The sequence below is a fragment of the Ictalurus furcatus genome, chromosome 20 (genome assembly GCF_023375685.1).
Source record: "Ictalurus furcatus strain D&B chromosome 20, Billie_1.0, whole genome shotgun sequence".
NCBI lineage: Eukaryota > Metazoa > Chordata > Actinopteri > Siluriformes > Ictaluridae > Ictalurus > Ictalurus furcatus.
The window spans coordinates 14,864,374-14,892,259 of record NC_071274.1 but is presented as its reverse complement, the minus strand read 5'-3'; the positions used below and the strand labels follow the sequence as shown (position 1 = coordinate 14,892,259).

The 27,886-nt window shown below is 43.3% G+C and overlaps 2 protein-coding genes and 1 pseudogene across 2 annotated transcripts; 1 reads left to right on the top strand and 2 right to left on the bottom strand.

Moving 5' to 3' along the window:
• Nucleotides 1–10,764: 10,764 nt before the first annotated feature.
• LOC128624530 (kelch-like protein 10) lies at nucleotides 10,765–12,729 on the bottom strand. Its single transcript, XM_053652247.1, has 2 exons — nucleotides 12,434–12,729; nucleotides 10,765–12,301 (listed from the first exon to the last, which is right to left on the bottom strand). Exons 1-2 carry the CDS (start codon nucleotides 12,646–12,648, stop codon nucleotides 10,843–10,845), a joined length of 1,674 nt encoding a protein of 557 aa, XP_053508222.1. The 5' UTR covers nucleotides 12,649–12,729; the 3' UTR covers nucleotides 10,765–10,842.
• Nucleotides 12,730–14,607: 1,878 nt separating this feature from the next.
• Nucleotides 14,608–17,152, bottom strand: LOC128624412 (uncharacterized). The gene is made up of 2 exons (XM_053652049.1): nucleotides 15,091–17,152; nucleotides 14,608–14,684 (listed from the first exon to the last, which is right to left on the bottom strand). The coding sequence occupies exon 1, from the start codon at nucleotides 16,163–16,165 to the stop codon at nucleotides 15,485–15,487; it is 681 nt and encodes a 226-aa protein (XP_053508024.1). The 5' UTR covers nucleotides 16,166–17,152; the 3' UTR covers nucleotides 14,608–14,684; nucleotides 15,091–15,484.
• A 3,429-nt stretch (nucleotides 17,153–20,581) lies between these two features.
• On the top strand, nucleotides 20,582–27,668 carry LOC128624411 (elongation factor Tu, mitochondrial-like; annotated as a pseudogene).
• The last annotated feature ends 218 nt before the right edge of the window (nucleotides 27,669–27,886 follow it).

The following is a 27,886-nucleotide window of genomic DNA, read 5'->3' as shown; positions in this document are numbered from 1 at the left end:
AGGACACAAAGGATGATCACAGGGTGGAAGTGGTTTAGATGTGGTCCAACCCTGCTAGTATCAAGGAGCTACAGCACTTTCCGAGCTTTGCAAGTTTCTCCCTTCATTTCATTTGGCACTTCAGTAGTATTGCGGCACCCCAATTCCTCTATTAAAGAGGGGTGTGCACACATTAAGATGGACTGGGGACAACTAGACCCCACACATCCCTTTGTAGTGGAAGTGGATGTTTCTGTGAGTGGTGTACTAGAAGTAGAAGCTGTCATTTTACAAAGGTATGAAAACTTGGAAAGGATGTTTCCAGTCACATATTTCTCACACAACTATCCCCTGCTAATTATGACATTGGGAATTAAGAACTGCTTGCAATAAAGCTGGCCTTCGAGTAATGAAAACTCTGGCTGGAGGGTCACTCACCCTTTTTTTTATAGCATTAATCGACGACAAAAATTTTAAGTTCTTGAGGGGTGCTAAGAGACTGAACCCACACCAAGCCTGCTGGTTCCTTTTCTTTAATCATTTTAACTTATATATCTTACCACCAGTGGTGGCTGGTAGTTTTTAAGCCATGTCCATTATAAATCTATACATCTATATATCTGTTTGTGTTCTGTTTTTTTGTTGTTGTTGTTGTTGGTCTGGCCTCATCCCAGTCTCTCTTAATAAGTAAGAGCGTCCAAAGGCTTTTCCAAAATCAGATCAACAAAATTAGTAGTCTCTGCCATATCATGCTAAAAAGCAACTAAGCTGCTAAGTAAATTTCACTGAATAAGGAATTGACAGCTAGATATAGGCTAATGACTGACTACCATCAGACTCCAGGTCTCTGGGTTTCATGGTAGGTTATGGAGCAGAGAATACATCTGCCTACAGGACGTCCACAGCACCCTACAATTTCCCCATGCTGTGGGAGCTTCTATCACTCAGAAATCACGTGAATTCAAACAGTAACTGTAATCCTAAAACTATGTTCTAAATATGCAAATTTTCAGTGTCAAACTTTGGATGTTGGTAGGGGGGCTTGGACCCCCCCAATGTCCATACCATGGTTACGCCCTTGACAGTACCTGCATTGCTGCCTTGGATTCAGTCACCTCCCTTAGGTCTCAAAGACCCAAGGTACCCTTAGACAGGAGTGTAGGGAAAAAAAACATAGACTACAGATATGAAATTCTTAGGGAGTGTCTTAGGCAGTATCAGAGCGCTGTTAAAGAAGCATTTCAAATATATGTCAGATTTAATTGCATAAAATGCACAAAGGCCATAGGTACTCTTTAGCACATTTAATGCATTTTTAAATCCTACTTCAAGTGGCTCTTTAGAGACTTCTACTGTCCAGTGTGACCAAATTGCAAATCATTTTATTCATAAAGTTGAGGATATAAGGTCTAACACACCACCCTATAGCTGTTCTCTTAGAGACATTGTCGTATCAGACTCAAGTTTGAACTTGTGCCACCTTTACAACTGTCTGAAATTGTTTCTAATATTTGTTTCTAATACATTTACTTTACATTTATTCATTTAGCAGATGCTTTTTTTCAAAGCAACTTACAAATGAGAAAATACAAGCAAAGTGATATATCAAGCAGAGAACAGTACAAGTAGTGCTACCATACAAGATCTATTAATTGAGTTCTAGAAACACAAAAAGCATGTAAAGTTATATGAACTATTAAAGCAGAAGTGTATTGATGTAGCTATGTTGTAAGAAACACATAGTAATGTCAACAATGCTACTAAATGGATGAAGGAGTGGGCTGGGCTGTCAATTGTAAGTCATAATACATCAATTAGTGGTGGGGTTACCTCACTGTTTCATCAAATTTCATTCCTACCTCTTATACAGTAGCTGTATTTTAAAAGTAAGAGCTTTTATGAAAATGAGACTTTTGTTTTTATTTGTGTGTATGCTCCCTGTGTGTATGCTCCCACCAGTGCAGTGGAGAGAATGAGTTTCTTAAATAAACTAGACAATGTAATTGCTGACTGCAACACTGCCAATATTTTAATTTTGGGTGGGGATTTTAACTGCACAACAGATAACTTGGACAGGAACTATACAGAACCTCATGTGGCCTCCCGTAAGTGCCTGTGGGAGATGACAGAGGCTCACGAACTAAATGACATATGGAGAACTTTAAATAAAAAACAGAGACAGTACACGTGGGCCCACTCTATAGATAACACCCTCTCCCTAGCAAGACTGGATCACTTTTATGGTTTTAAACATCAGCTGACACTTTTTACAAAAAATGTATTGTTCCAGTAGGCCTCTCTGATCACAGCATGGTGCAGTGTATCGTCAGTACAAAAAAAAAAAAAAAAAAAGGGAAAACCAAAGAGTGCTTACAGGCATTTTAACACTGCACTTTTAGAGGATACTAATTTTAGAGAATATTTTATTTATTTCTGGAATGTTTTTAAATCAGAGAACGTGGCTTTTAGTTCTGTACAACAGTAGTGGGATATGGCTAAAGCTCAAATTAAAGCATTTTGTCAACAGTACAATGTCACGAATGGCATGAATGAGATGGATGCTCCTTCTAAGTTATTTTTTGGTCTAGAGCAGAAGAATGGACAGAAAAGATTCATACATGCTGTGCGAACAGAATCAGGGGATCTTCTGTCAGAGCCCACTGAAATTCGCAAGCAGACAGTCAGCTTCTACTCGAAGCTGTACAGCAGCGAGCCGTCAGGGGCACAGATAGTGGAGGAGAGCTTCCTCAAGAACCTGCCGAAACTCTCAGAGCATGTGGCCAGCGACATGGACGTAGAGTTGACACTAGCAGAGCTCTATGAGTCTCTCCAAGGGATGGAGAACGGACAGGTGCCAGGCATAGACCGTCTCCCTGTAGAGTTCTACAAAGCCTTCTGGGCAGTTATAGGGCAGGATGTGCTAGAAGTGTTGAAGCTAGACAGTGTGAAGCGAGGTGAGCGCCCATTGAGCTGCAGGAGAGCCGTCCTGACCCTCCTGCCGAAAAAGGGAGACCTGACGCACTTGAAGAACTGGCGCCCAGTCTCACTGTTGTGCACTGACTACAAGCTGCTCTCAAAAGCATTAACTTCAAGACTGACTAAGGTAATGGAGCAAATCACTCACCATGACCAGAGGTACTGTGTGCCTGGCAGGTCTATATTTGATAACGTATACTTAATTCGTGACATTGTGGATGTCTCCAGGCTATTGGGATTAAAGACTGATCTTATTTTTCTAGATCAGGAAAAGGCTTTTGACCGGGTTGAACATGGACTTCCTACTTGTGGAAGGTGCTGGAAACCTTTGTTTTCAACCCAAGTTTCATAGCCATGATCAGGACTTTGCAGAGTGAAATTGAGAGTGTACTGAAGGTTAATGGTGGTTTGTGTGCCCCTTTTAGAGTCTACAGAGGTATTAGACAAGGCTGTTCTCTGTAAGACATGCTGTACACCCTAGCATTTGAACCTCTTTTATGTAAACTGAGAGATCAACTTTCTGGTTTTAAAATATCTCACTCCAGTGTTCTCTCTGTCTCTCAGCATATGCAGATGACTTAGTTGTAATGCTGGGATCACAGACTTATGTGAATATTTTAATTGATGTTTTAAAAGATTTTGAGATTTTATCATCTGCCAAGGTCAACTGGGCCAAAAGCGAAGCCATTTTATTTGGAGAGTGGGGTGGTGGGCAGCCCACATTACCAGCTGGTTTGGTGTGGAAAAAGGGTGGTTTTAAGTACCTGGGTGTTTATCTGGGCAGCACTGAGTTTTTAAAAAAAAATTGGGAAGGTGTTGTTGAACAGGTGAAGGGCAGACTGAGCAGGTGGAAGCGGCTATTCCCAAAAATGTCTTACAGGGATCAAATGCTAGTCATCAACAACTTAGCAGCATGAACCCTGTGGCACAAGCTGGCATGTGTGGATGCCAAACCTGCTCTCAAAAATCCAGGCCCTGCTGGTGGACTTCTTCTGGGACAAAGTACAGTTTGTCCCTCAAAGTGTCCTTCATCTGTCCAAGGAGGGGGGGGCGCAGGGACTTGTCCACGTAGCCAGCAGAACTGCAACGTTTAGATTCCAGTTCATCCAGAGACTCCTCACTGGACCCAGCCTATAGGCTTTTACACACAGTAGGAGGACTGGGGTTGGACAGAACTTTGTTTTTAATGGACACAAGAACACTAGACGTTGCTGGATTACCAGTTTTGTATCGTGGGCTTTTTAAAATATGGAACCTTTTTAAAAAACAAAGCAAGGGGTGCTGAACACCACACTGAATGCTGGAGGAACCCCTGGTTCATGGTGGGTGATTGGACATCTCTGGTGTGACCATTCCTTCACTATCCAGGGTTCTGGTCTCCTCAGGGATTGTGACACTCCGGCAGCTGGTGAACATCACAGTGACGGACCTGTCACATGCAGAGGACTTAGCAGCGCGCCTGGAACTACAGTCCCTACGTGTTGTGAATAAGCTCCTACATCGCTGGAGGTCCACCCTAACATCAGAGGAGCATGCTCAGCTGATGGACAACAAAACAAGCGAGACTGGTCCTACAGAGGAAGAACCTTTTCCCCAGCTGGGCATCACTCCAGACCTAGATGGGTGTGGGGGCCCCTTCCTGGAGTTCAGAGGTGACATGTAGATTGAGACAGTGTCTGGTAAGCTTCTGCACAAAGCCTGTGTGAAAGTTTTAAGTAAGAAAAAACTGAATGGGAGAATGGACACCCCATGGCGAAGTGTACTGGGTTTTAATGATGATATTAAACCAGAGTGGAGGGCACTATACAAACCACCGTTAACCAAAAAATTTGCTGACCTCCAATGGAGGATTTTACATGGAATTGTGTCTGAATTCTTTTATCTCCATTTTAAACCCTGAGGTCACACATGAATGTCCATTTTTTCACAGTGAGAGACTGTTTTTCATGCTTTTATACATTGCTCCAGGTTGCAGTCATTGTTTGTGGTTTTAAAAAACAACTTGAGGTCATTTTATGTGGATTTTACTTTTTAGATTTTTATCTTTGGTTTTAAGTATGTTAGAAGAAACAGATTCACGTGTCAGCTGATCAATTTTATCTTTGGTCAGGCCAAAATGGCGATCTACCTGAGCAGGGAAAAACAAAGTGGCAAAAAACACAGACTGCAATGCCATAAAAGTTCTCTCCAGGCTGATCAAATCACAAATTCTGATTGATTTGAACTTTTACAGGAGTATGGGGGACTTGGAGATGTTCAAGGCAGTGTGGTGTTGTGAAGAGGCTCTGTGCTCTGTAGTGTTTTGCACCAGCATTAGACTGATAATGTTCATTACAACTGTTCATTGATGTGTTGACTTATTTATTTCTTTTAGGGCTGCAACTAATGATTATTTTCATGTTGGGAATAAAAGGTAACGCTGACAGAAAGTAAACTGAAGAAAGTCAGTGTCGGTGACTCTGAGGCTAAAGCTAGCATTGTCGCATTACGTGCGTGTGATGTCAAGCGACGTCAACTAGGAAGTGGCTTATACTTCCGGTTAGTAAAAACCCGGTAGTGTTCCATTTGAGGTGATATTACCTTTCTAAAATCCACACACTAGACTAGTCCACGCACAGTGTAAGTGTATTGTTTTTCATTTAGGACACAATTTTAGTATTTACTCTCTGAAGCGTGTTTTCAGAACCGAAGTAACGTAATGAGTGAATTTCCCCCACACTGCGCGCAGACCGACTAATCAATAATGAGATTCGTTACAATGATTTTCATAATCGATTAGTATCCATTTTATCGATTAGTTGTTGCAGCTCTACTTAATTATTTATTTATGTATGTTTTTTAATGCTCCTTTAAATATTTATTTATTTATATATTGAGTCACCTTGACTTTAATGTGTATGATGTGACTTCTGCTAAATAAAGGATTGTATTCCGTCTCTCTCTCTCTCTCTCTCTCTCTCTCTCTCTCTCCATCTCTCTCACTCTCAGTCTCAATCTCTCTCTCCATCTCTCTCTTTGTAAAGAGACCTGTTGGAGACAAGTACGGACGGGTAGGGTAGTGTGCGTAGAATCGTCAGATGAGTAAACACGGAAGACAGATGCAAGTCAGGCAATCAGGCAAACAATCCAAACAGAGCAAGGCAGGGAATCGTAAACGATAAACAGGCAGAGATATCCGAAAACCAGGAAATTCCAGAATGAAGATAAAGGCTTGGTCAAACGGCTGAGTTGCGATAACTGAGCGTTTACTTCGCGCCACGCTGACGTTAACAAGGCCTTTTATAACTTAGGGTGCATCACAGGTGTTCGCACTCAGTACTCCGGCTGGGAAGTGTAGTTCTCGTCCGCCATGTTTGTAGGCGGTACTGCATTCTGAGCACTGAAGCCGCGAGTTCGCCACGACATAACAGAGCTCCCCCCCAAAGGGCTCACTCTGGGAGCCGAATCCCTCCGAGGCCTCCCTCTCTCTGGGGTCCCAGTCTATCTGGTTGAGCAGCATGGAATTCTCTGCGCAAGTTTGCATCCAGAATGTCATGGGATCCAGCACTGCTCCTCTGGAGCATATCCCTCCCAGTCCACCAGATATTCAAGTCTTCCTCTCCTACTTCTGGAGTCCAGGATGTTGCGGACGCAGTAGGTTGGGCGGCCTTCAATCTCCAGCGGTTCCAGTGAGGAGTCATCTGGCACCGCCGTGGCCAAGGGACCCGGTATTACTGGCTTAAGGAGAGAGACATGGAATGACGGGGCGATGTAGCTGTGCTTGGGTAGGTCCAGGCGGTACGTAACTTCATTAATCTGCTTCAGGATCCGGAAGGGGCCAATATACTTGGGTTTAAGTTTTCTGCATGGGAGTGGTGACTTTAGATCTCTTGTGGAAAGCCACACCCTGTCCCCAGGTTGATAGTTGAGGTGATTCCTCCGGCGCCAGTCCACCTTCTATTTGGCAGTGCGGGAAGCCTGCACTAACTGTTGATGGGCGCATTCCCAGACCTGTTCACTCTGGCGGAACCACTCATCTACCGCTGGTGAGTCAGTGGGGAAGGCGTTCCAGGGAAACAATGACGGGTGATAGCCCAAGACACACTGAAAGGGGGTGAGCTTGGTGGCGGAATGTCAAAGAGAGTTTTGTGCGTATTCCGCCCACGGGAGGAAGTGGCCCCAGTCCTCCGGATTGGTGGCGCAAAAGGTTCGGAGGAATCATATGACTTCTTGATTGGCCCGTTCTGCCTGTCCGTTGGCCTGGGGGTGGTAACCGGAAGTGAGATTAATGGTGACCCCTATCTTCTCCATGAAACTGGCCCAGATGCCAGACGTGAATTGCGGACCCCTGTCACTCACAATCTCCTCCGGGATGCCAAAGTATCTAAACATGTGTTGGAAAAGTAGTTTGGCTGTAGCAAAGGCAGATGGAATGGCCGGTAGTGGAATTAGGTGCAGGGATTTTGAAAACCGATCGACGACCACCAGTATCACAGTGTTACCTTGTGACTCCGGCAGGTCCGTTATGAAGTCTAGTGCCAGGTGGGACCATGGACGTACAGGTGTAGGGAGAGGTACCAATTTTCCGGCTGGTAGGGCACGCGGCACTTTCGACTGAGCACAGGTGGAGCATGAGGATACGACACGCTGTACCTCCCTAGGCATGTGGGGCCACCAATATTTCTCGGCCAGCAGTTGGTAAGTGTGACGAGCTCCCGGCTGACCCGTCGCTAGTGTCGTATGGGCCCAAGTGATGAGTTCCAGACGGTACCGTCTCGGTACGAATTGTTTACTTGGAGGACATGCTGTCGGGACTCGTGACCTGGGGAAGCGAACTAAGGCTTGATCTAGGGACCACTCTATGGTGCCAACAATACAGGGGGGGGGCAAGATATGATCTTAGTGGTTCTCCCGACTTTCAGGGGAGTGGATTCGAGATAGAGCATCGGCCTTCATGTTCTTTGGTCCTGGCCTATATGACAGGGTAAACTGGAACCTGGAGTAGAAAAGGGACCAGCGAGCTTGGTGGGGCGTGAGCTTGGCTTAGCCCCTGATGGAACGCGGTCTTCAATGCTGGCTCATTCCACCCGCTCCTTGCAGCGATGGTGTGGAACTTCAGAGCGTATTCTACCATGTCATGTGAGCCCTGCGTGATCTTCAGGAGTTCCTGACCGGTCTCCCAGCCATCAGGGGAATGATCGAAAGTGCGTTGGAATCGTGAGAGGAGATCCACTAAAGAGGGTCTAACACCGCCTCCTTGCTCCCACTCCGCCATAGCCCATGCCAGGGTGTGTCCGGTGAGTAACTCCATGAAGTTAGTAAGTTTTTGGGCCTCCGGCATCTCCGGGTGGCTCTCAAAAAACAGCGTTCACTGAAGCATGAAGCCCTTGCATCGCTCCGGCTCTCCAGCATATCGCTCCGGTGTAGGCAGTGGCGGATAGTGCACAACCGGCATAGCTGGAGTGAGCGCCACTGGTGCTGGTGGGGAATACACAGGGGAAACGATGGAGGAGGTATGTCAGTGGCGGAGGGAATCGCGATTTGCACCCCGGAAGCGCTTAAGCACGCCAGTCTCTCATTCAAAAGCGATATTTGATCCTGCTGTTCAACTATCGCGCGGTTTTGCTCCAAGATGTGGCGTTGCCACTCTGGCGCGTCTGCTGCCTCCATAGCTGGCGAAGTAATCTGTAACAATACCTATTGGAGATGAGTGTGGATGGACAGGGTAGCGTGTGTAGAATCATCAGATGAGTAAACACGGAAGACAGGTGGAAGTCAGGCGATCAGGCAAACAATACAAACAGAGCAAGGCAGGGAATCGTAAACGATAAACAGGCAGAGATATCCGAAAACCAGGAAATTCCAGAATGAATATAAAGGCTTGGTCAAACAGCTGAGTTGCGATAACTGAGCGTTTACTTTGCGCCATGCTGATGTTAACAAGGCCTTTTATAACTTAGGGTGAATCACAGGTGTTCGCACTCAGTACTCCAGCATACTTGAGCGTGGACATGGCTGGGAAGCGTAGTTCTCGTCCGCCATGTTTGTAGGCGGTACTGCATTCTGAGCACTGCAGCCCCGAGGTTGCCACGACGTAACACACTTCCAGTTTCCCCGTGTACATCGCTGAGGGAAACCTCAAATCTCCCTCCAGAGATGAGCAGAAAGGTCATAAACCAAAATGATTTTATTTAACCAGTGCATATTAAACAGAACATACTCTCAGATTTGCATATTATTGTTAATTTGAAAGTTTTCTGATAATTATTCGGGATTGACTGTTTATGAAAGAATACTGATTTATTTATTATTTGCTGTTTATTATTACTAATTACGGTGTACAATTATTCATAAATGAATATCAACATCAACAATAATAATAGATAATATTAATAATATGATTATTAATGACGTGTGTGTGGTGATGATGGTGATGATGTCAGACAGCAGCCGTGTGACTCCACCTCCTCAGTGGCTCGAGTCTCTGATGAACGCCTGTTTCTCTGAGCTGGGCTTCAGCATCCGCGCCGTCGCCATCTCCCTCCTCATGGACCTGCTGGGTCTGACTCAGTCCGTCACCATGGTGACAGCAGAACGGGTGGGCGTGGCCGACTCCGCCCGACCGATGAGCCCGAGCCAGGGTCGTGTTGCAGTGGTGATCAGGCCGCCGCTCACACAGGGATGTTAAAGCACATCGCCGACAAAACCGACTTCTTCAAGGTGACACGTTAATCTCTTTCTTCATTTCTTTCATCCCTCTCTCACTCTTTTCTCCTTCGTCTCTTTCCTTTTTTCTTTATCTGTCTCACTTCCTCTTCTTTTCCACGGTTTCTGCTGCTATTTATCAATTGTCTCCTACCTTTTTTATTCCTCTACCACGATTTCTTTCTCTTTCATATTTATCATTTTTATTGTTCCTTTTTTTGCTCTTACTTTCATTGTTATTTTTTACATTTCTTTACTTCTTTTTTTGTTTCAAACTTTTTTTGTCAGTCCCTTGTGTAGTGTGTTTGTCTCTCACTTTTTTTTTCTTTTTTCCCCTCTTGATTTCTGCTTTTCATTATTTCGATTTAATTCTCATTCATATCTCTCTCTTTCTCATTCTCTATCATTCTCTTTCTCTCTTTTTCCTTTACTCTTTGTCATTATTTTATGTCCTTTTTTCCTAATCCATGTTTTTTCTCTTGTTTGAGTGTAGTGTAATTGAACCTGGTGTGTTTACAGTATTATCCGATAGTGTCTCGCTGTGGATCTGCTGGTATTTATGCTGCACTCTGTTGTACTCGAGCTCTGAAAGTACACAACCAGTTTTCCGGCGTTCTGATCTAAAGGCGTTCCCATCTAAAGGCGTTCCGGCTCGGCTCTGAAATAATGGTGGATACCCGGAGCAAGGTCATATTTGAGTTTGATAAACATATTAATAAGATCTACATGAATTATTTCTGTGATGTACAGAGAGAAATGATGTATAATCTTCGTCCCGTGTCTTCATCTTTGCTTGTAAAAATTATCCGTTACAGTGATTTTATCACGTTAGTGAATTTGGGCTAAAATCAGTGGAATTGCGTTACGAACTTAAACTTACGACACAAAAGTTACAAGTCAACAAAGTCCAGTTTCATCACGTAGAAAAAAACGTGAAGGGAATTCTGTTTAGCGTTGAGCACATGAGCGCCGCCGTGTCGTTGGGATGTCAGGTGTGTGAGAGAGAGAGCTCACGACGGTGGACGTTAACTGTTCCATTGCACGTCGTCCTGAAGGACGTTGTGGTTTTACGAGTTTCAATACAACGGCTTGCAGCATAAGAGAGTAAACAAAAGGCAAATTCAGTAGTTTGACTGCTTCAGAATGTTTAATTTGATTCTCGAGAACAAAAGGATGCTGATGAAGGGAGAGGTTTATTTGTACTCAGACGTTGGCAGGAGGTGTGAGGTACCCCCTGGTGCTCCGTGAGCTCTGAGGGACTCCGTAGGGATCGTCTCGGGGTGCGGCGTACTCGGCCATGTTGGGTAAACCAGACAGCACACAGCAGCTCAGAGCACGGCGGGAATACCCCATGTTTTCGACTGAATGCCATTCAGAAGTCTGCTCATCATAACACTCCACTTCATCCATGATGGTAGTGCTGTTAAATCCTCCAGCAACGAACAGGAGATCATCCAGCACCTCAATGCCGAAGTTGCTGCGCTGGTTGTTCATGGCTGGACCTTTTCTCCACATGTTGGTCTGAGGATTATACACCTCTACATCGCTTAACTCATTATCACCACCAAATCCCCCGACAGCGTAAACCTGTCCTCCGTACGCGACCACACCCAGTCCACTCCTTCTGATCATCATGGGGGGGATGAGGGTCCACACTCCCGTCTGAGGACTATAATACTCCCCTGTGAATAAATACTCGTTCCCATCAAACCCTCCGCATACGTATACTTTGCCGTTCAGTACTGTAGCGCTAGAGTTGCTCCTTCGTTTGTGCATCGGCGCGATCATGCTCCACCGATCATTCTCAGGTTCATATCGCTCGACCGTATTCAGATATTCAATGCCATCAAATCCTCCCATCGCATAGATATGACCATCCAGCCCACACACGCTCAAGTAACACCGGCGAGAGTGCATGGGGCTCACCTGAGCCCAGGTTCTGGTGATGGGGTCAAACCTTCTCACACTGCTGAAGTAATCCTGTCTGTAATCCTCAGTGTCGAGTCCTCCGATGCAGTACACGAAGCCATTCAGGTACACTGTCCCGTGATAAGCTCGTGGACTCTCGTAGTTGCATGTGACATTGACCCAGCGTGCTGCTCGCGTATCGTACGCTTCTATGGCATTGGTTTGATTCCTGTGGCCCCAGCCACCGATGGCCAGCAGAATGGCGCTGGGCAGGCGGAATCTCGTGAGATCAGAGCTGAAAGAAAGGCTCGGGTTGAGGTCATCGATGCCCATCAGAACGCTGGTGACGATCGGCTTACATGTCATGTCGTCCATCACTAAAACGTTGTTGCTCACATTGTTCATAAGGTAATCGTGCGTCAGTAGCCCCAGACGCACCTTGGGCAGTAACACTCCTATGTGCGCTTTCCGTTTCCATGGTGCATGTTTGATCCACTGTAAGACGGCCTCGAACACCACGCTCTCCTGTTTCACGTTCAGTTCGTCCTTCTCAATGATCTTGCTCAGCTGCTCGACCGTCAGGTCTAGGTACTCCTCAGAGAGGCTCACTATCTTCTCAAAGTTGTGCAAAATAAACCGGAAGGCCTGCTGCTTCAACTTCTCGCAGAAGTGGGAGTGAGCAAAACGCCAGATGTTAACGCAGTTCTCAGGACACAGCTGAGTCTTCAGGAATGCGCAGCAGTCGTTCACCAGGCTGCTCACCAACAGAAAATCAGCAGCAATCAGCAGCTTACACACGTTTTTCTCCGTGATGTTAACACGTCTTTTATACGCGTACTCCACGATCAGCTCCATTATCTCGGCGGAAACGTTAGGGATGCTGTACCTGATCTTATCAGGAGGGTACCAGCCGTTGGTGAAGAGAGCCACGAAGTACGGGCTGCAGCCGCACAGGATGATCTTGTGCACGTGGAACTTGGCGCCGTCTACCATGATGACTACGTCACAGAGCTGCTTCTCTAACCGCAGCTCATTGATGATGTTGCAGGACATCGCATCCACCTTCCTCTCCATTCCCTTCTCTTCTTCCTGTTTAATCATGTTCTGTTCAGTATTTCTATGCAGGTCAGAGCTACTGAATGTACAGCTTTCATCTGAATGAGGATTGTGTTGATGCAGATCAGCTTTTCAACTCGGAATGTTCCGATTCTGGATTTCAGAATAATAACAGCTCAGGATTCCATGGTTCCAATTCTAATTCTGTAACCCCGGATACATACAGGATGCAGTGAACCTGACAGAAACCTGCAGTTCAGGATGAGTCTGTGAAATGCTTTAAAAACAGCTTTAACCCTCTTACCCCTTAGTTCCCACAGTATTATGTCCCACAACCCTAAATTCCCCATAGAAACAGCATGCCAACCCTGAGTTCCTGGGCCAAAATTGGCCCCCAAATCAACATTTTAATGATAACATTTTTAGGCATTGAAACAACTCATAATAATGTATTTGTGTAATATTACTTTGAAAATGAAGCATTTCAGTGTTTTTACTCCACTTAGAGTACAATTATTAACTAGAGAAATTATGAAAAACACTCGCTAAAATCCTTATACTCATTTAGAAGTACCATACGAGCATCAGCATGGTCAATGCCTTTGAATAAATGCATTTTAGTGCCAAAAGTCAACTTTCTGGTGATAATGAGACCAGCAGGTACTGTTTTCATGAATGCACAGAAATTGGTCGCATTCCCGACAACGAAAAACAGTTTTTGATTCCTTGTGGGGGTTGTTCTTCTTTTCAACGGAAGGATTTTTCTTTTCGAAGTGTCTAGCCTTCTCACTATCAGTTTCGGTTTCAACATCGCCTGAACTTTCAGTGCTGTCACTATCTAGAATCCTTGCTCTCACTTGTGAAACTGTGTATGTTTTCTTTTTTTTCACTGTTTTAGATGTACCTGTGTTCACTGTAGGTGTAACTTTAGCTGGAACACGATTAGCTTATCGCTTTGGCATTTTTAGTTTCAACAACATTCACGCTTGGATCAGCTTCATCGTAATGACGGCGTTATGACGTCATGACGTCATCAACCTTCCGGGTCAAAAAATAATAATTAAATAAGTAAGGAATCATAGCAGAGTAATGCCAGTATACCAGCCTTACGGGGATAACGTTTACACTGTAAAGCCGCTATATCGGCCTTACAGGTATTTTGCATAGACGACCAAGCCGGTATATCGTCCTTATGGGAATAGGTCAAAGACGGGCAAGCCAGTTTTAAGGCCTTACAGGGTCAGTGGGTTAAATCCTGCGCATGTCCAAAATGCACACGTCCAGCTTAAAGAACCATTTATTTTCCTGGAAAAAACCCACCTCCCAGGGTGAATTTCCCAAATGGAATTAATTCTACATTAAAATAATTAAATATTGATGATGAAATAGTTAATAATGGCTGTATATTTATTTATTTATTTATTTGTTTAATAGCTTTATAGATAGAGAGATAGATGTATGTTTATACAGATAAAGATTACCTTTCCAGCTTTTTGGTGAGGAAAGTAATTCAACTTGTCCACTTTAAGTAACCTTTTAAAACATTTAGCCGTTTTACACTGGAAATAAATTCTGCACTAATTAATGACCGCTGCTATAAGTTTTGACACCATGACATTTTAAATGAAATACTAATAATGTTAAGATAAGATAAGATAAGATATAACTTTATTAATCCCCTGTAGGGGAAATTTAGATCAACATAGCAGCATGAAGGAATATAAAAGAACAGAACACATGCCGTATTGTAGAAGTATTCACACACTATTTACACTAATAATAATAATCAATAACAATTATTTACAACCAGATAATGTCTCAGATATAATCAGGCTTAAATCTGTCAGTTTGGTGCTGTGGTGTTGTGGAGCCTGATGGCTGATGGCACAAATGAGCCTCCAAAGCGCTTTGAGGCTCAGGGCTGGATGAGTCTGTGGCTGAAGGAGCTCCTGAGCTGCCTCAGCTCAGCATAGAGAGGATGAGAGGGGTCATCCATGATGGTTTTCAGCTTCCTTCTCATCCTCCTCTCAGTCACCACCTTGTTGTATATGAAAAACACAAGAAATAAACACGAGGAAGACCTAGTATGAGTAATATGTAATCTTATTGAGAATTCACTGGGCTGGTGGACTGTATGAACGGATGTCCACCTAAGACACAACACACAGATAAGCAAGGTGCAGGGGGATAACAATATATATATTTGATTAAGTGCGGCAGGCCTCAAAGCGTAGGTGGAGTACGTCTGCATGCAGGCAGAAGGTGAACTAAGAGACACACACACACAGAGGCCTATGCAGCCACACACACAAGGAATGCAGAATATTATAAGGATTATAAGGATATTATAAGGATATTATAAGGTATAGAGTAAAGTAAAGGGGGTAAACTATGTGTAAGCATTATAAACAGAAAATGTAGAACAAAATACGAAAAAGAAACCACATTAGAAAACAGGAATGTAGAACAAATATGAAAGAAACTTACTCATAAGTGTGTGAAGGTGTGAAGAATCCTCTGCTCATGATAGACCAGTCAGGACTGACATTGACACAGGTTATTTTTTAAGGATGAAATGTGACGGGCAAATTATAAGGGTATTGGAGCTGGGCTACACCTGGTAGATAACTGTCCATGGGAATGGCTAGAGTCGCAAAATAACCGTCTATGGGAACAGCGGACACCGTGAGACCAAGGTCTCTCCAAAATGTTGAGTCGCGTACATATTGGTATTATGGGAAGGCTCTTTCTAAAACCTAATGGTATTCTGGGAAGGCTCTTTCTAAAACCTAATGGTATTATGGGAAGGCTCTTTTGGTGTAGAACACTGTATAAATAAGGGAGCTTCAGCTCCGGGTGTCAGATCGCATTTTGGGACGTCTCAAACTGTGTGGATCTCGTGTGGTGGAACGGAACGAATAAACCTGGACCCTTGCTGCTTCTCACTCACGGCTGGTGTCTTATTTTTCTTTCTCCAATTGAATATGTGAGTATCTGTTTCTATGTTAAGTGTCTTCAGGTAATAGGCAAAATTTGGACCTACAACCTCCACACCATCCAGTTCCATCCCCACCACCGAGCTGGCCTTCTTCACCAGCTTGCCCAGTTTGTTGGCGCCACAAGTCCCGATGCCACCTCCCCAGCACACCCCAGCAAAGAAGATGACACTGGCCACCACAGACTGGTAGAACATCCGTAGCAGCCTGGTGCACACATTGAAGGACCTGAGCCTCCTCAGGAAGAACAGCCTGCTCTGTCCTTTCCTGTAGAGGGCCTCTGTGTTGTCTGTCCAGTCCAGTTTATTGTTGAGGTGCACCCCCAGGAACTGATAGGTGTCCACCATCTCTACCCCTTCACCCCTTATTACAACAGGGGTGTGGGGCCTCTTGCTGCGTCTGAAGTCCACCACCAGCTCCTTGGTTTTTCCTGTGCTGAGCTGGAGGTGGTGGATGTCACACCATCCGATGAAGCTCTCAATCAAGTCTCTGTACTCCTCCTCTCGGTCATCTGCGATACAGCCGATGATGGAGGAGTCATCTGAGAACTTCTGGAGGTGGCTCATTCAGAGTCGAAGCAAAAGTCAGAAGTGTAGCGTGTGAAGAGAAATGGTGACAGTACAGTTCCCTGGGGTGTGCCAGTGTTGCTCACCACGACGTCTGACTGGCAGCCATGTAGCCTGACATACTGCGGCCTGTCAGTGAGGTAGTCAGTGATCCAGGCCACCAGGTCCTGATCCACCTGCATCACGGAGAGCTTCTCAGCCAACCTGAGAGGCTGAACGGTGTCAAAAGCACTGGAGAAATCGAAGAACATGATCCTCACAGTGCTGTGTGGCTTCTCCAGGTGGGTGTAGGCACTGTGAAGCAGGTAGATGATGGCGTCATCCACGCTGTCAGCCTGGTACACAAACTGCAGAGGGTCCAGGCAGTCGCATACCAGGGGCCTAAGGTGCTGCAGAACCAGTCTCTCGAAAGTCTTCATTACATGAGACATTAGTGCCACAGGCCTGAAGTTGGAGAGGTCGCTGGAACGTCCCTTTTTGGGGACAGGGACAATGCAGGAAGTCTTCCAGATCTTCGGCAGATGCCGGGACACTCCTGCCAGCTGCTCTGCACATACCTTGAGGACCCTCAGGTGGATGTCGTCGGGTACTCTGGCCTTGTTGATCGGGGTTTTGGTGAGCTGCCATCTCACCTGGCTGGTTTTGAAGTCCGGGGTGGAGGATATGGGGGAGTGGAGTGTCAAGGGAATGGAGAGTGGAGTGGAGGGGAGGGGAATTGGAGGGGCAGTGGAGTGGAGGGCAAAGAAGGGAGGGGGGTGGGTGATGGAAAGGCTGTGGAGGGAGGAGCCTGAGTTGGAGGGGAGGGGGCGGGGGGGATAACCTGGGTTGAGCTACTTGAGGAAGTGGAGAGGAAGAGGCGTTCAGTCAGCGTTGTTGAGTCAAACCTATTAAAAAACTGGTTTAACTCATTGGCTTGGTCCTTTGTCCCCTCTACTGCTCTTGATGGTCTATTCATGCCTGTAATGGTTCTCACCCCCCCACCCCCCCCCCCCCCCCCCCCACCTCTCTGCTGTTGTTCAGCTGCAGCTTCCCTTCGATCCGGTTCTTATATGAGTCCTTAGCCCTCCTCAGCTCTCTCTTCAGCTCCCTCTGGATCGCTTTTTTGGCCTCTTCGTTGTCCCCTGTCATGAAAGCAATCTTTTTCTTGTTCAACAGAGATTTGATGTCTCTGTTGATCCAGGGATTATTGTTGGGGAAGCAGCGCATCCTTTTGGTGGGGATGATATTGTCCTCACAGAACCTGATGTAGTCAGTGACACATTGGGCCAGACCCTCAATGTCGTACCGTAATCCTGTTGGAACATTTCCCAGTCCGTTGTCCTGTAGCACTCCATCAGGACCTCCTCGGCCTCCCCCGACCACTGCTGCACAGTCCTGATGGTGACAGACTGTCTCCTAACAGCAGTCTTGTACGTTGGAGTCAGCAGTACCAGACAGTGGTCAGATTTGCCAAGAGGGGGCAGAGTGGTGGCGCTGTATGCCTCCTTAACATTGGCATACAGCAGATCCAGGGTCTTATCTCCTCTGGTGTTACAGGTAACGTACTGTTTGAAGTCGGTTAGTGTCCTTGAGATTTTGACGTGGTTAAAATCTCCATTAATGATGAGGAGAGCATTCGGATGCCGTGTCTGCAGGTCAGAATGTAAGCAGTGACAGCAATGGCAACTGAGAACTCTTGAGGCAGATAATCTGGTCTCAATCCAACGGCAAGCACCTCAACATCTGGCGTGCAGATTTCTGCCTTCGTGGTAATATGTCCTGAGTTACACCATTTGGAGTTAACAAAGACAGCAAGTCCTCCTCCCAACTTCTTACCGCTCTGTTTCTTCCTATCTGCTTGAACTAGCGAGAAGCCAGCTAGTTCCACTGAGCAGTCTGGTGTTTTCCCATTCAACCAAGTTTCAGTCAGACATAGCATGCTGCACTCCCGATACTCGCGCTGCCCGCTGACCAGGGCCGAGAGTTCATCCATCTTGTTTGTCAGTGAGCGGACGTTCCCCATGACGACCGTGGGAAGACAGGGCTTGTATCTCCACCGACTCCCCGTCTTCTTATTCCTCAACATCACGCCAGCACGACATCCTCGCCTTCTAATCCTTAACTTCACCGGGATCCCCTTCAGACATGCAACAGGTCGATCCCGGAACTGCAAGAGCTCCTCACGTGAGTAAACTCCGGTGTTTCGTTGTCTGGTGGTCGCGGTGTTCATTGTGTAACGTTATCCTGTTTCAGGTAAAGTTAACCGTAGTTCGGTAAATTAGCCTTCACAAGAATAGTAATTTACAAAAGAAAAAGGCTAAAATGTGCCAATAAATAAAGTATAAGTTAGTGCGTTAGTAAAAAGAAAAATAAAAGTATTTAAAATATAAAAAAGGTTAACAACTAGGAAAGGGAGAGGTAGCTGCTGTGTCGTGCTGCCACTCTCTGCGGCGCCGGAAACGAGAAAGCGGCGCCGTTCTTTACTTAGTGTGGCCTACGTATGTTTTCTTACAGATATTATTTTATTACAAAAAGTGTCATAGAATATTTTATATCATTACACTACACACTCTAAATAACACTTTTTTCCTGTTATAGAGAGAATTAAGGATGAAGATTTCTAACAAGTTAGATGAATAAATATTTGATCCAAAGAGAGGTGTAGAAAGGAACTATTTCTCAATGTTCTGTAAGAATCATGACCACATGTCCTGAAATTATTTATTGCTACGGATTAAATTTAGATTATTTCCAGGGTAGAGAGGTTTCCAGGAGGTTAAACCAGTGTTTTTTAGAAATTTGAGTTCTTCTTTTCCAGTTCAATAGTTTAATCTTTTTAACCGGCTACACTTTGATCCATGACTATGATTGTTGTATATACCCTAATAAAAACGCTGATCTCATGGGATTATACAGCAATGAAATATCAAATTTAATTTTATAAATTTACAAGAAATAATTGAAATGGTTATTTCCATGGTCTGTTGTTAAGCACTCTGTGTTGTAAAATATTCATGAAATACGCTGAATAAAGATTTATTACCTGTACTCTGGCCTGTAATTATTTATATCTCAGATAGCAATAGCAACAGCTCAGTAAACACCACTCTGTATTTCTCACCACTTCTTGCTCTCTCCCCATGATTCTGTCCAGGTTGTTGAGATAGGAGACCTTCATACTCTCCAGCATTTCCTGGTGTTCCTTCATCTTCTCCTTCACTTCTTTTGATTCCCTCACCTTGTCCCAATCTTCATCGCTCTACAGACAGACACAAAAAAGCAGCATTTATCAGCAAAGTTTTACATGCTTAAACCGTGTTCATTTACATTAAACATAATGGTAATCTTTCACTAATCCACAATATTTAACCCACATTTCAGAATGTACAGAATAACCTGGTCCTGAGAATTTACATTAACCTTTTCACGCAGTTTATTTTACTTGTTCAAATTGCAGAAATTATATTTTCCTGTAATGTTAGACTAAGAAACACATGAAGTGATATTGTTGATGTTAAAAATATATATGGCCCGAGACTGTTGCATGACGCAGCTGATTAAGGAGGTAAAAACAAACTAAACTATTTTTTATTTTAAATAAAATATCTTTTTTATCTTTATCTTTTATGTTTTTAAAACATAAAAGGCATTAATTAAAGAGTCTGCACCAAAATGTTTTTTAATTAAATAATATTTAATTATATAATTTTTATATTAGGTTATTATTTACAATTCACTATAATTGCTAAACATAAAATTGTTCAATTAAATAAAATGATTAAAAAAAAAAGGTGCTCACTGGAGAATTTAATCTATGATATTGTCTAAAAGGTTTGTAAAGATCTATTTAGAAAACCAAATAGCCTCTGGTTTATGTTAAATTACACTTTGCATTACAAATTACAAATGACACTTTTCTTAAAAACAGCCTTAAATTGATTCTCCATAAGTGTAGACACTTTACATGAAAGAGTTAATTTACTGTGAATTTAAATTATAAACAGTGATGAACTCATCGGGTCCTCAAAGCTTTGCCCACGGTAATACTGTTCGGTTCCTGGAAACTGGAGGCCATTCTTAAACAGCTCTTCCAGGTTGTTAGAGACGAGATGCAGCCTGTTACCTTAAAAACCTTCCTGTTCTCACACACCATCAGCACCAGCTCATCATTAGGGGAGTTACAGGGGAACTTCTCAGCAACACCAATCACCTCCATGAACATGTATTCTGGAAGGTAGAACTGCTCCCACTCCTCGAACATCTCGGGCTCATCTTTGTACGATGTTTCTTTCAAAGTTCTGACCTTGAAACTGTAATTTTCCACCTTTTTCAGTTTAATCTCTGACCCCCTGTGATCTGAAGTAACTTTTCTGATCTTCTGGAGATAAAGCTTCATCTCATCTAAACAAGCATAGAATTAATCACAACCACACATCACACCGACGCTTATTTATACTTGTCACGTCGCGGCGAACTCACAACTACAGTTCCCAGAATGCAGTGCCAACTACGAACATGGCCGACGAGAACTACACTTACCGCCCATGCATGCGCTCTTGTTCGCGGGAGTACTGAGTGCTAACACCTGTGCTGCATCCTAGGTTATAAAAGGCCTCGTTAACGTCAGCGCCTCGCGAAGTAAACACTCATTCCTCTGATGTTCACCAAGCCTTTGTCCAGGTTTCGGATTTCTATGGTTTTTGGAGTTATCGCCTGGATTACGTTTCCCTGCCTAGCCCAGTCTGGATTGTTCGCCCGATCCCCTGACCTACCGCTGTCTTCTGTGTTTCGTCTTCCGCCTGGTCCCCGCACTCTAGTCCTGTTCGTCCACGCTTGCATCCAACAAGGTATCGTAACAGTACTATTTAAGATCAGAGTTTAGTCGTAGACATGTTTATAAACATTTGCGTTTTTTGAGATCCGGAAGAAAGAAGTCCTTCAGAATTTTATCTTGTTTACTAAATAGGCAGAGAGAAGAATCCATACAGTCATTTTGTTATTATTATTATTATTATTATTATTATTATTATTATTATTATTAAAGAGTCACAGCTAGGAGTAATAAAACCTACTCACCTAATTTCTGATGATGATCTGGTGAAGATACTGAGAGAAGAACCGCACACCCTAAACTGCAGAAGATCAGACAGAGAAATACACAGTCAACAGAGAATAACAACAACGCGCATAAGTCTTAGGTCTAAGGCTCTTATTGTTAACGAAATCATTACTGATAAGGAATTCGAAGAGTGGTACATTCGAAGTTCTAAATTCTATTTCTAAATTCTAATTAAAAAATAAAATAATAAAAAAAAACTCCGTCACCTGTCGTTATTAGCTGAAGTTCACATGGAGGCTGTTCATATGTAATGAATGTTTCTAAACGTTCATTCATAAACACGAGTACGTTTACTTTTGTGTTAAAGTGCTGCATTGAACACAGGAGTGTATCATTGTGATTAAAGCGGGACTGTTGCAGATTGGGCTTAGTTGGTGTTTAATGCATTTAAACCTTTACACCACACCTTTACAATCAAGTTTTAATTACAATTAAATATTACAAACCTCAATAAAGGTGATCTAAAGTTCTGCTTTTAATTTAACGCACATCAAATATATTTTGCAAGAGTTTTAAAATGTTTTTAAAACTGCAAGTCTAAAAAAAAAAAAAAAAAAAAAAAAAAGGATTAAAACGATTAATCACTGCCCTAAAACAATGCTTCAGTAAAGAAATATAAATGGCTGTAGATCAAGTTCAACATGTACATCAGCCTCGTTTAACTGGTAGTTAAACCAGACTCTTCTGATTTTGGTTCCTCTCAAGGTTTCTTCAAGTTTTTTCTTGCCACCATGGTGACCAGATTGCTCATTAGGGATAGTCACCCACTTAAAATCTTTGTGTTTATACAGTTGTGCACAAATGTTTCTATACCCCTTGCAGAATCTGCTAAATCTTAATACTGTTAACAAAATAAGATTGATCATAAAAATCCCATGTTGTTTTAGTCCTGTCCTGAATAAATTATTTCACATAGCTGTGTGTCGTTACCTGTATGATCAACGACTGTGTTTTTGTGATAATTGTTCGAGTCCCTTGTTTCACAAATGATCATTTTGTTCAAGAGCTTTTTTTTTTTATTTAGTACTGCCCTTCAGAAGTTAAATAAGATAGTTACATGTCTCCCAGAAGACAAATAATAACAATTTACACTGATCAACCTGTTAAGTTTACACCCCCATGGCTCTTAATTTATCATGTTACCTTCTTGAGCATCAGTGAATGTTTGCACCTTATGTAATAGTTGTGTACGAGTCCCTCAGTTGTCCTCAGTGTGAAAAGACGGATCTCAACATCATATAACCGCTGTTGTAAAGGGCTCAAATATGCATACGATGCTGGAAACGCAAAGAATGTGCAGGACCTGGAGGATTTTTCTGAAGAACAGTGGGGAGTTTAACTGCTCAGGACAAACCCTTGTCCCTTGACTCAACAACTATCTCAAAACATAAACACAGTCGTGGATCATCCAGGTCACAACACACAGTATTAAGAATCAAGGGTGTGTAAACTTTTGAACAGGGTAATGTTTATAAATTCAGCTATAATCTTGTCTTGCAGACTATAAACATCTGTTATGTGAAATAGCTTATTCAGGACAGAACTAAACAAACATGGGATTTTTATGATCCGTCTTATTTTGTTAAGAGTAAGATTTAGCAGATTCTGCAAGAGGTATGCAAACGTTTGGGCACAACTGTATGTTTCTGTAAAGCTGCTTTGAGACAATGTCCATTGTTAAAAGCGCTATACATATTGAATTGAACAAAACGAAACAAAAGAGTCACCTGCATTTGAGTCAAAAAGATGTCGTCAGTCATGCTACAGACAGGGTGAGCAAATTATATCTAAACTTCACAAAGTTGGTCACATACAATCACAATCAACTAACATATCATTACACAACATTACTGAACGTTCAATTTAACATTATTTGTAAGATAAACATGTATTTTTATATTACAAAATTAATCTCATTTTGCTGGAGCACATTTTTACCTACCTGCTCTCAGCATGAGATACACTTCTCTACCTGGAGAATGGGTGTGGTTTCACAGGTTAAAGGTGAACGACCCACTAATTACTTCATGTCGCCACCAGAGGTCCCACAAGAACAATTAATTGAACAAACAGTCATTTTGGTGAAAGTCATAACATGTACAGTAACATTGCCTACCCTGTTTCTATTTTCTTAGGTATATTACATGGTCAAGTTGCGAGATCAAACTGTTACCAAGTGAGAGGTTCTGCATTGCATCTATTAACTACAGAAATGCTGAACAAACTCAGTTCTTGAAGTTTCACGAGTGTATCCAACCCTTCAAGTGAGCTTATCTAATCCCGGAATCTTCTGGATGTTATTATTATTATTATTATAAGAGGTGAAGCTTGGTTAGAGATGTGAACTGCCCTTTAAGATGTTTCTGGAGTCCAGGTGCACTTCATCGTACTTCAAGTCCTCTTCTTTGGCTATAAGTCCAGCATGCTCTTCATGTCCCTGCTCCTCAGTTGCCTTTTGCAGCATTTCCTCACCAATCAGACTGGATCCGTTTATCTAATCCGCTCATTTTGATGATGCATCTCGGCGTTAGAGCAGCTGTTTATCTGCTGCTCAGCCGAACATTAGGTTAGAATACTGACACGTAATAGCTTCTACAAAGTAGGTTCTACAATGTTGATACTGCATTCTACTGTTCTTACTATGACGTCATTCATGAATGATGTAACAGCTCATTCGCGCTACAGTGCACAACGAATAAATAAAACACACGAATAACAAAAAAACACAACAAATAACTATATACACAGATATAAAATATCAACTATAAATGTCATTTTAAATTCATTTTAACCAGTGCAGTGTTTTCACGGCTATTTTACAACTCGTTTTAAATAGGCTAAAATATGTTATAAAATGGGAAATCATACAAAATAAAATACCATTCAGTTAATGTTAATCGTCTGTAAATGTCTGTTTAAAATTATTTGATTGGTTTTGTTTTAGAATTTTTGGCATTTTTAGTTATTTATTTAATTTTATACTGTTGTCTGTTTCCACATTTATTGTTATACTGTTAGAATTATTTGCACGTACAATATGTGAAACATTGTTATTATTATTATTATTATTATTATTATTATTATTATTGTTGTTGTTTTTGAACAGCATAAGGTCCATGCACGCAACGTAAGGCACCTCCACTGCCAGGTCATTCACCGCAGTCTGTAAAGACTGCCACCTCTTCCGACCAGGTCGTTAGCCCACCTCCTGTGGGAGTGAATTGCGGCCGTATTGTTCTGTATTTCCTCTTTCACTGCTTGCAACTCATTCCTAAGAAAGTCGAAACCTTCAGCAAGTGCACTTTTCAGCTCAGTTTTTATCACCGCAGCAATGTCGGCCCTTGGTGAAAGCAGGATATCCGTCTTCAAGGTTTCAGCGTCCATCTCTTGGCTCTCCTGCTGGGGTGGGGGCTCCGAGCCCGGAGAGGCAGCAGAACTTGCAGACGAGGCGGTGCTGGGCATAGATTTGGTAGACTCTGTGAATTTGTTTCCGCAAATTTGCCGCCATCTTCACGCAAATGTATGTACATTTAACTTAACAAAATGTTAGAAACAGGGTTTGCTAGCGATTAACTACGAAAAACACTTATTAACTTAAACAAAAAAAAACAAAACAATAAAAGACAGAAGTTCCGCGGGAGCCCAAACTAAACCCGACCTACTCCATTGCCCACTCGACAGCACCCCCTTGACTTTATAATCTTATTTAATATCTGGTATGTTTTAACAGCTTTATTTATTTCTTTTCAGTTTACTTGGGGAATCAGCAAAACTTTTTAACTCAGAGCAAAAAGCAATAAAATTCGGTTTAGCAGCAGTTACTAGACTTGTGGATATAAACAACCCTCTTTGCTGTCCGTCACTGACGCGTCGCATGTTGATGACGTTGTGGTTATTATCCGCGCATGCGCCGTGTGTGTCTTTCAGTAAGTAATCCAACATGGCTGCGCTCGTGGGTATCCGTGCATACCTCTCTGGTAAGTTGGACAGTTTGTGTTCATGAGTATACCTGTGCGGTGTCTTTAACGCTTTTGTGGTGTGGAGGAGTTAAAGCCGGGGGTTTAACGGGGTTTAGTGGAGGCTCACGCTGGTAAAGCAAGGTCAAGCCACATCCATGTACTGGTGAGATGTGAGGGGACTGATATTACTGCGGGTTTATCACAATTAAACAACAATCAGTGGAAATGCATCAGTGCAGTGGTTTAAGTGATCCTGAATTATCCCTGAGTAAACCCCCCACATGCTGCACATCTGTAACATTGGATAAATATGCAGATGTCTATGTAAATGCACTCATTTGCATATTCCTGTTGTCAACGTAAGACTCAAGTATACCCAGCTTCGTATTTTCCACTGTGGCTTTTTTCTTTGCTATGAATGATGTAAATTAGTGTTGTATAAATGAGAGGAGAGGAGGATGGTGTTCATGTTTATCTCATGTTTTGTTCTCTTGATGGTGTTCAGCGCTCCAGCTCTCCTCCCCGAGTCTCCTGCACAGCTCCTACAAACTGGTGAGTTCACCGAAGAACATCGAACAATAAATCCAAATTATATAGAAATAGATGAGGTCTCCAGATAAATCAGCGTATGTTATGTTTATAGTATTTGTACAGTGTTAATGAAAATGCTCTGGATTAATGAATGATCAGGAGAAATGAATGAAGGTAATCGTTGTATCTCAGTGTGCAGTTCCTCTCAGTTGGAGGAATTTCACCGCAGAGGCAAAGATGGTGTTCTCCCGTGACAAACCACACGTGAACATCGGTACGGGAAGACTACGCTCAACGCCGCCATCACCAAAGGTAACACACCCAGGGGTAACACTATAACTGTGCTGTAGCTGAGGATACCTTTATTTATTGTGTGTGTCAGTGCTGGCCGAGGGTGGTGGAGTGCACTATAAGAAGTATGAGGACGTTGATAACGCTCCCGAGAAGAAAGCCAGAGAAATCACAATCAATGCCTTAGATGTGCAGTACACAACTGCTAACAGGCACTATGCTGACACTGACTGTCCCTGGCACGCTGACTGTCAAAGTACACACACACACAGACTGCTCAAACAGATGGAGAGACACACTTGGACAAAGGCAGGAAGTCAGACACTTACACAGGCAGATGGATGGATACACACACAGATGCACAGACAGGCAGGTAGATGAGCAGAAAAACAGGCAGGTAAATGAGCAGAGAGACCGATGTCAGTGATTGGTTCAAAATAAATGTTGATCAAGGAACATGTCATATTTACAGAACTGAACTGCTTTCTGTCTGCATTTCTGCACAAAACATGTAGTCTAACCCTGACTCTGTGTGTGTAGAACATGATCACGGGCACGGCTCAGCTGGACGGCTGTATCCTGGTGGTGGCAGCGACAGACGGTCAGATGCTGCAGACTCGTGAGCACCTGCTGCTGGCTCGGCAGATCGGTGTGCTGCACGTGGTGGTGTACGTGAACAAAGCGGACGACCCCGAACTCCTGCAGCTGGTCGAGCTCAAGATCCGAGAGCTGCCCAGCGAGTTCGGCTATGACAGAGACAACACACCCGTCATCTGTGGCTCCGCCCTCTGCACCCTGGAGGTACTGATGGAGAGAGACTGGGGACGTGGAGAGTGTGTGTGATCCTGTAACACTCGGAGCTCATTATTGTGTGTGTGTGTGTGTGTGTGTGTAGAACCGGCAGCCTGAGCTGAGAGCTCAGTCATGAAGCTGTTGGAGGTGGTGGATGAGAACATTCCTCTACCCAGGAGAGATCTGGATAGACCTTTCCTGCTGTACATTGAGGGAGTCTACTCCATACCAGGTGTGTATATATGTGTGTGTATGGGTATCATCATTTTTCAAAATTGATTGTGCAACACGCCCAACACAACTGACTCGGTAACATGATTCTTTAGACTGATTCATAAAGCAGTGAATCAGTTTACAGATTCAGAGAATTATTTTGATTAATTATTTTAAATGAATCAGAGCGATATGTCACTTAATTCAACTGGTTATAATCAAATAAAAGCGATTTATAAAGTCGATCCGTTGATTTGATTCGTGACCGAGACTCTTGTCATGGACGCTCCATCCCAGACCGTCTCTGATTGGCTGAGATGTTATTACTTCATAATATATGCAGAGTCTATTGTTTCCATTGCTTTACAATAGATGAAATTATGTGAACGGTTAAGGATGGTGTTGCACTGTGTGTGTGTGAGACGCAGTGTATATAGAGTGTGTGTGTAACACAGTGTGTGTAACACAATGTGTGTGCGCGCGCAGGCCGGGGTATGGTGGTGACGGGCACTCTGGAGAGAGGAGTGATTAAAAAAGGAGACGAGTGAGAGTTTGTGGGACACAACTGCTCTGCCAAGTCAGTGGTCGAGTGTGTGTGGGAGAGAGGCTCCCTCAAGAACAGGCAGGAATAGTGATGTTTTATTCTTTGCTGAGCTGAAAGTCTTCGAGGAGAACTGCAAGAAATATATATATATATATATATATATATATATTATAATAAATAGATGGATAGTGTGTGTGTCCTTACACCGCCTCGCTCATATCATATATTATGTATGTCTCTTGCCTCTTTGTCTTCTGTCCATGCACTCATACCAGCCTGAAACACACATGCCA

Excerpts from the sequence above, each read along its gene's own strand:
- LOC128624412 (XM_053652049.1), bottom strand. The coding sequence starts at position 16,165 with ATGAGCCACCTCCAGAAGTTCTCAGATGACTCCTCCATCATCGGCTGT.
- LOC128624530 (XM_053652247.1), bottom strand. The coding sequence starts at position 12,648 with ATGATTAAACAGGAAGAAGAGAAGGGAATGGAGAGGAAGGTGGATGCG. Across the intron at positions 12,302-12,433 it reads TACCCTCCTGATAAGATCAG|CCTGGTGAACGACTGCTGCG; the intron begins GTACAGCATCCC and ends GTTGGTGAGCAG.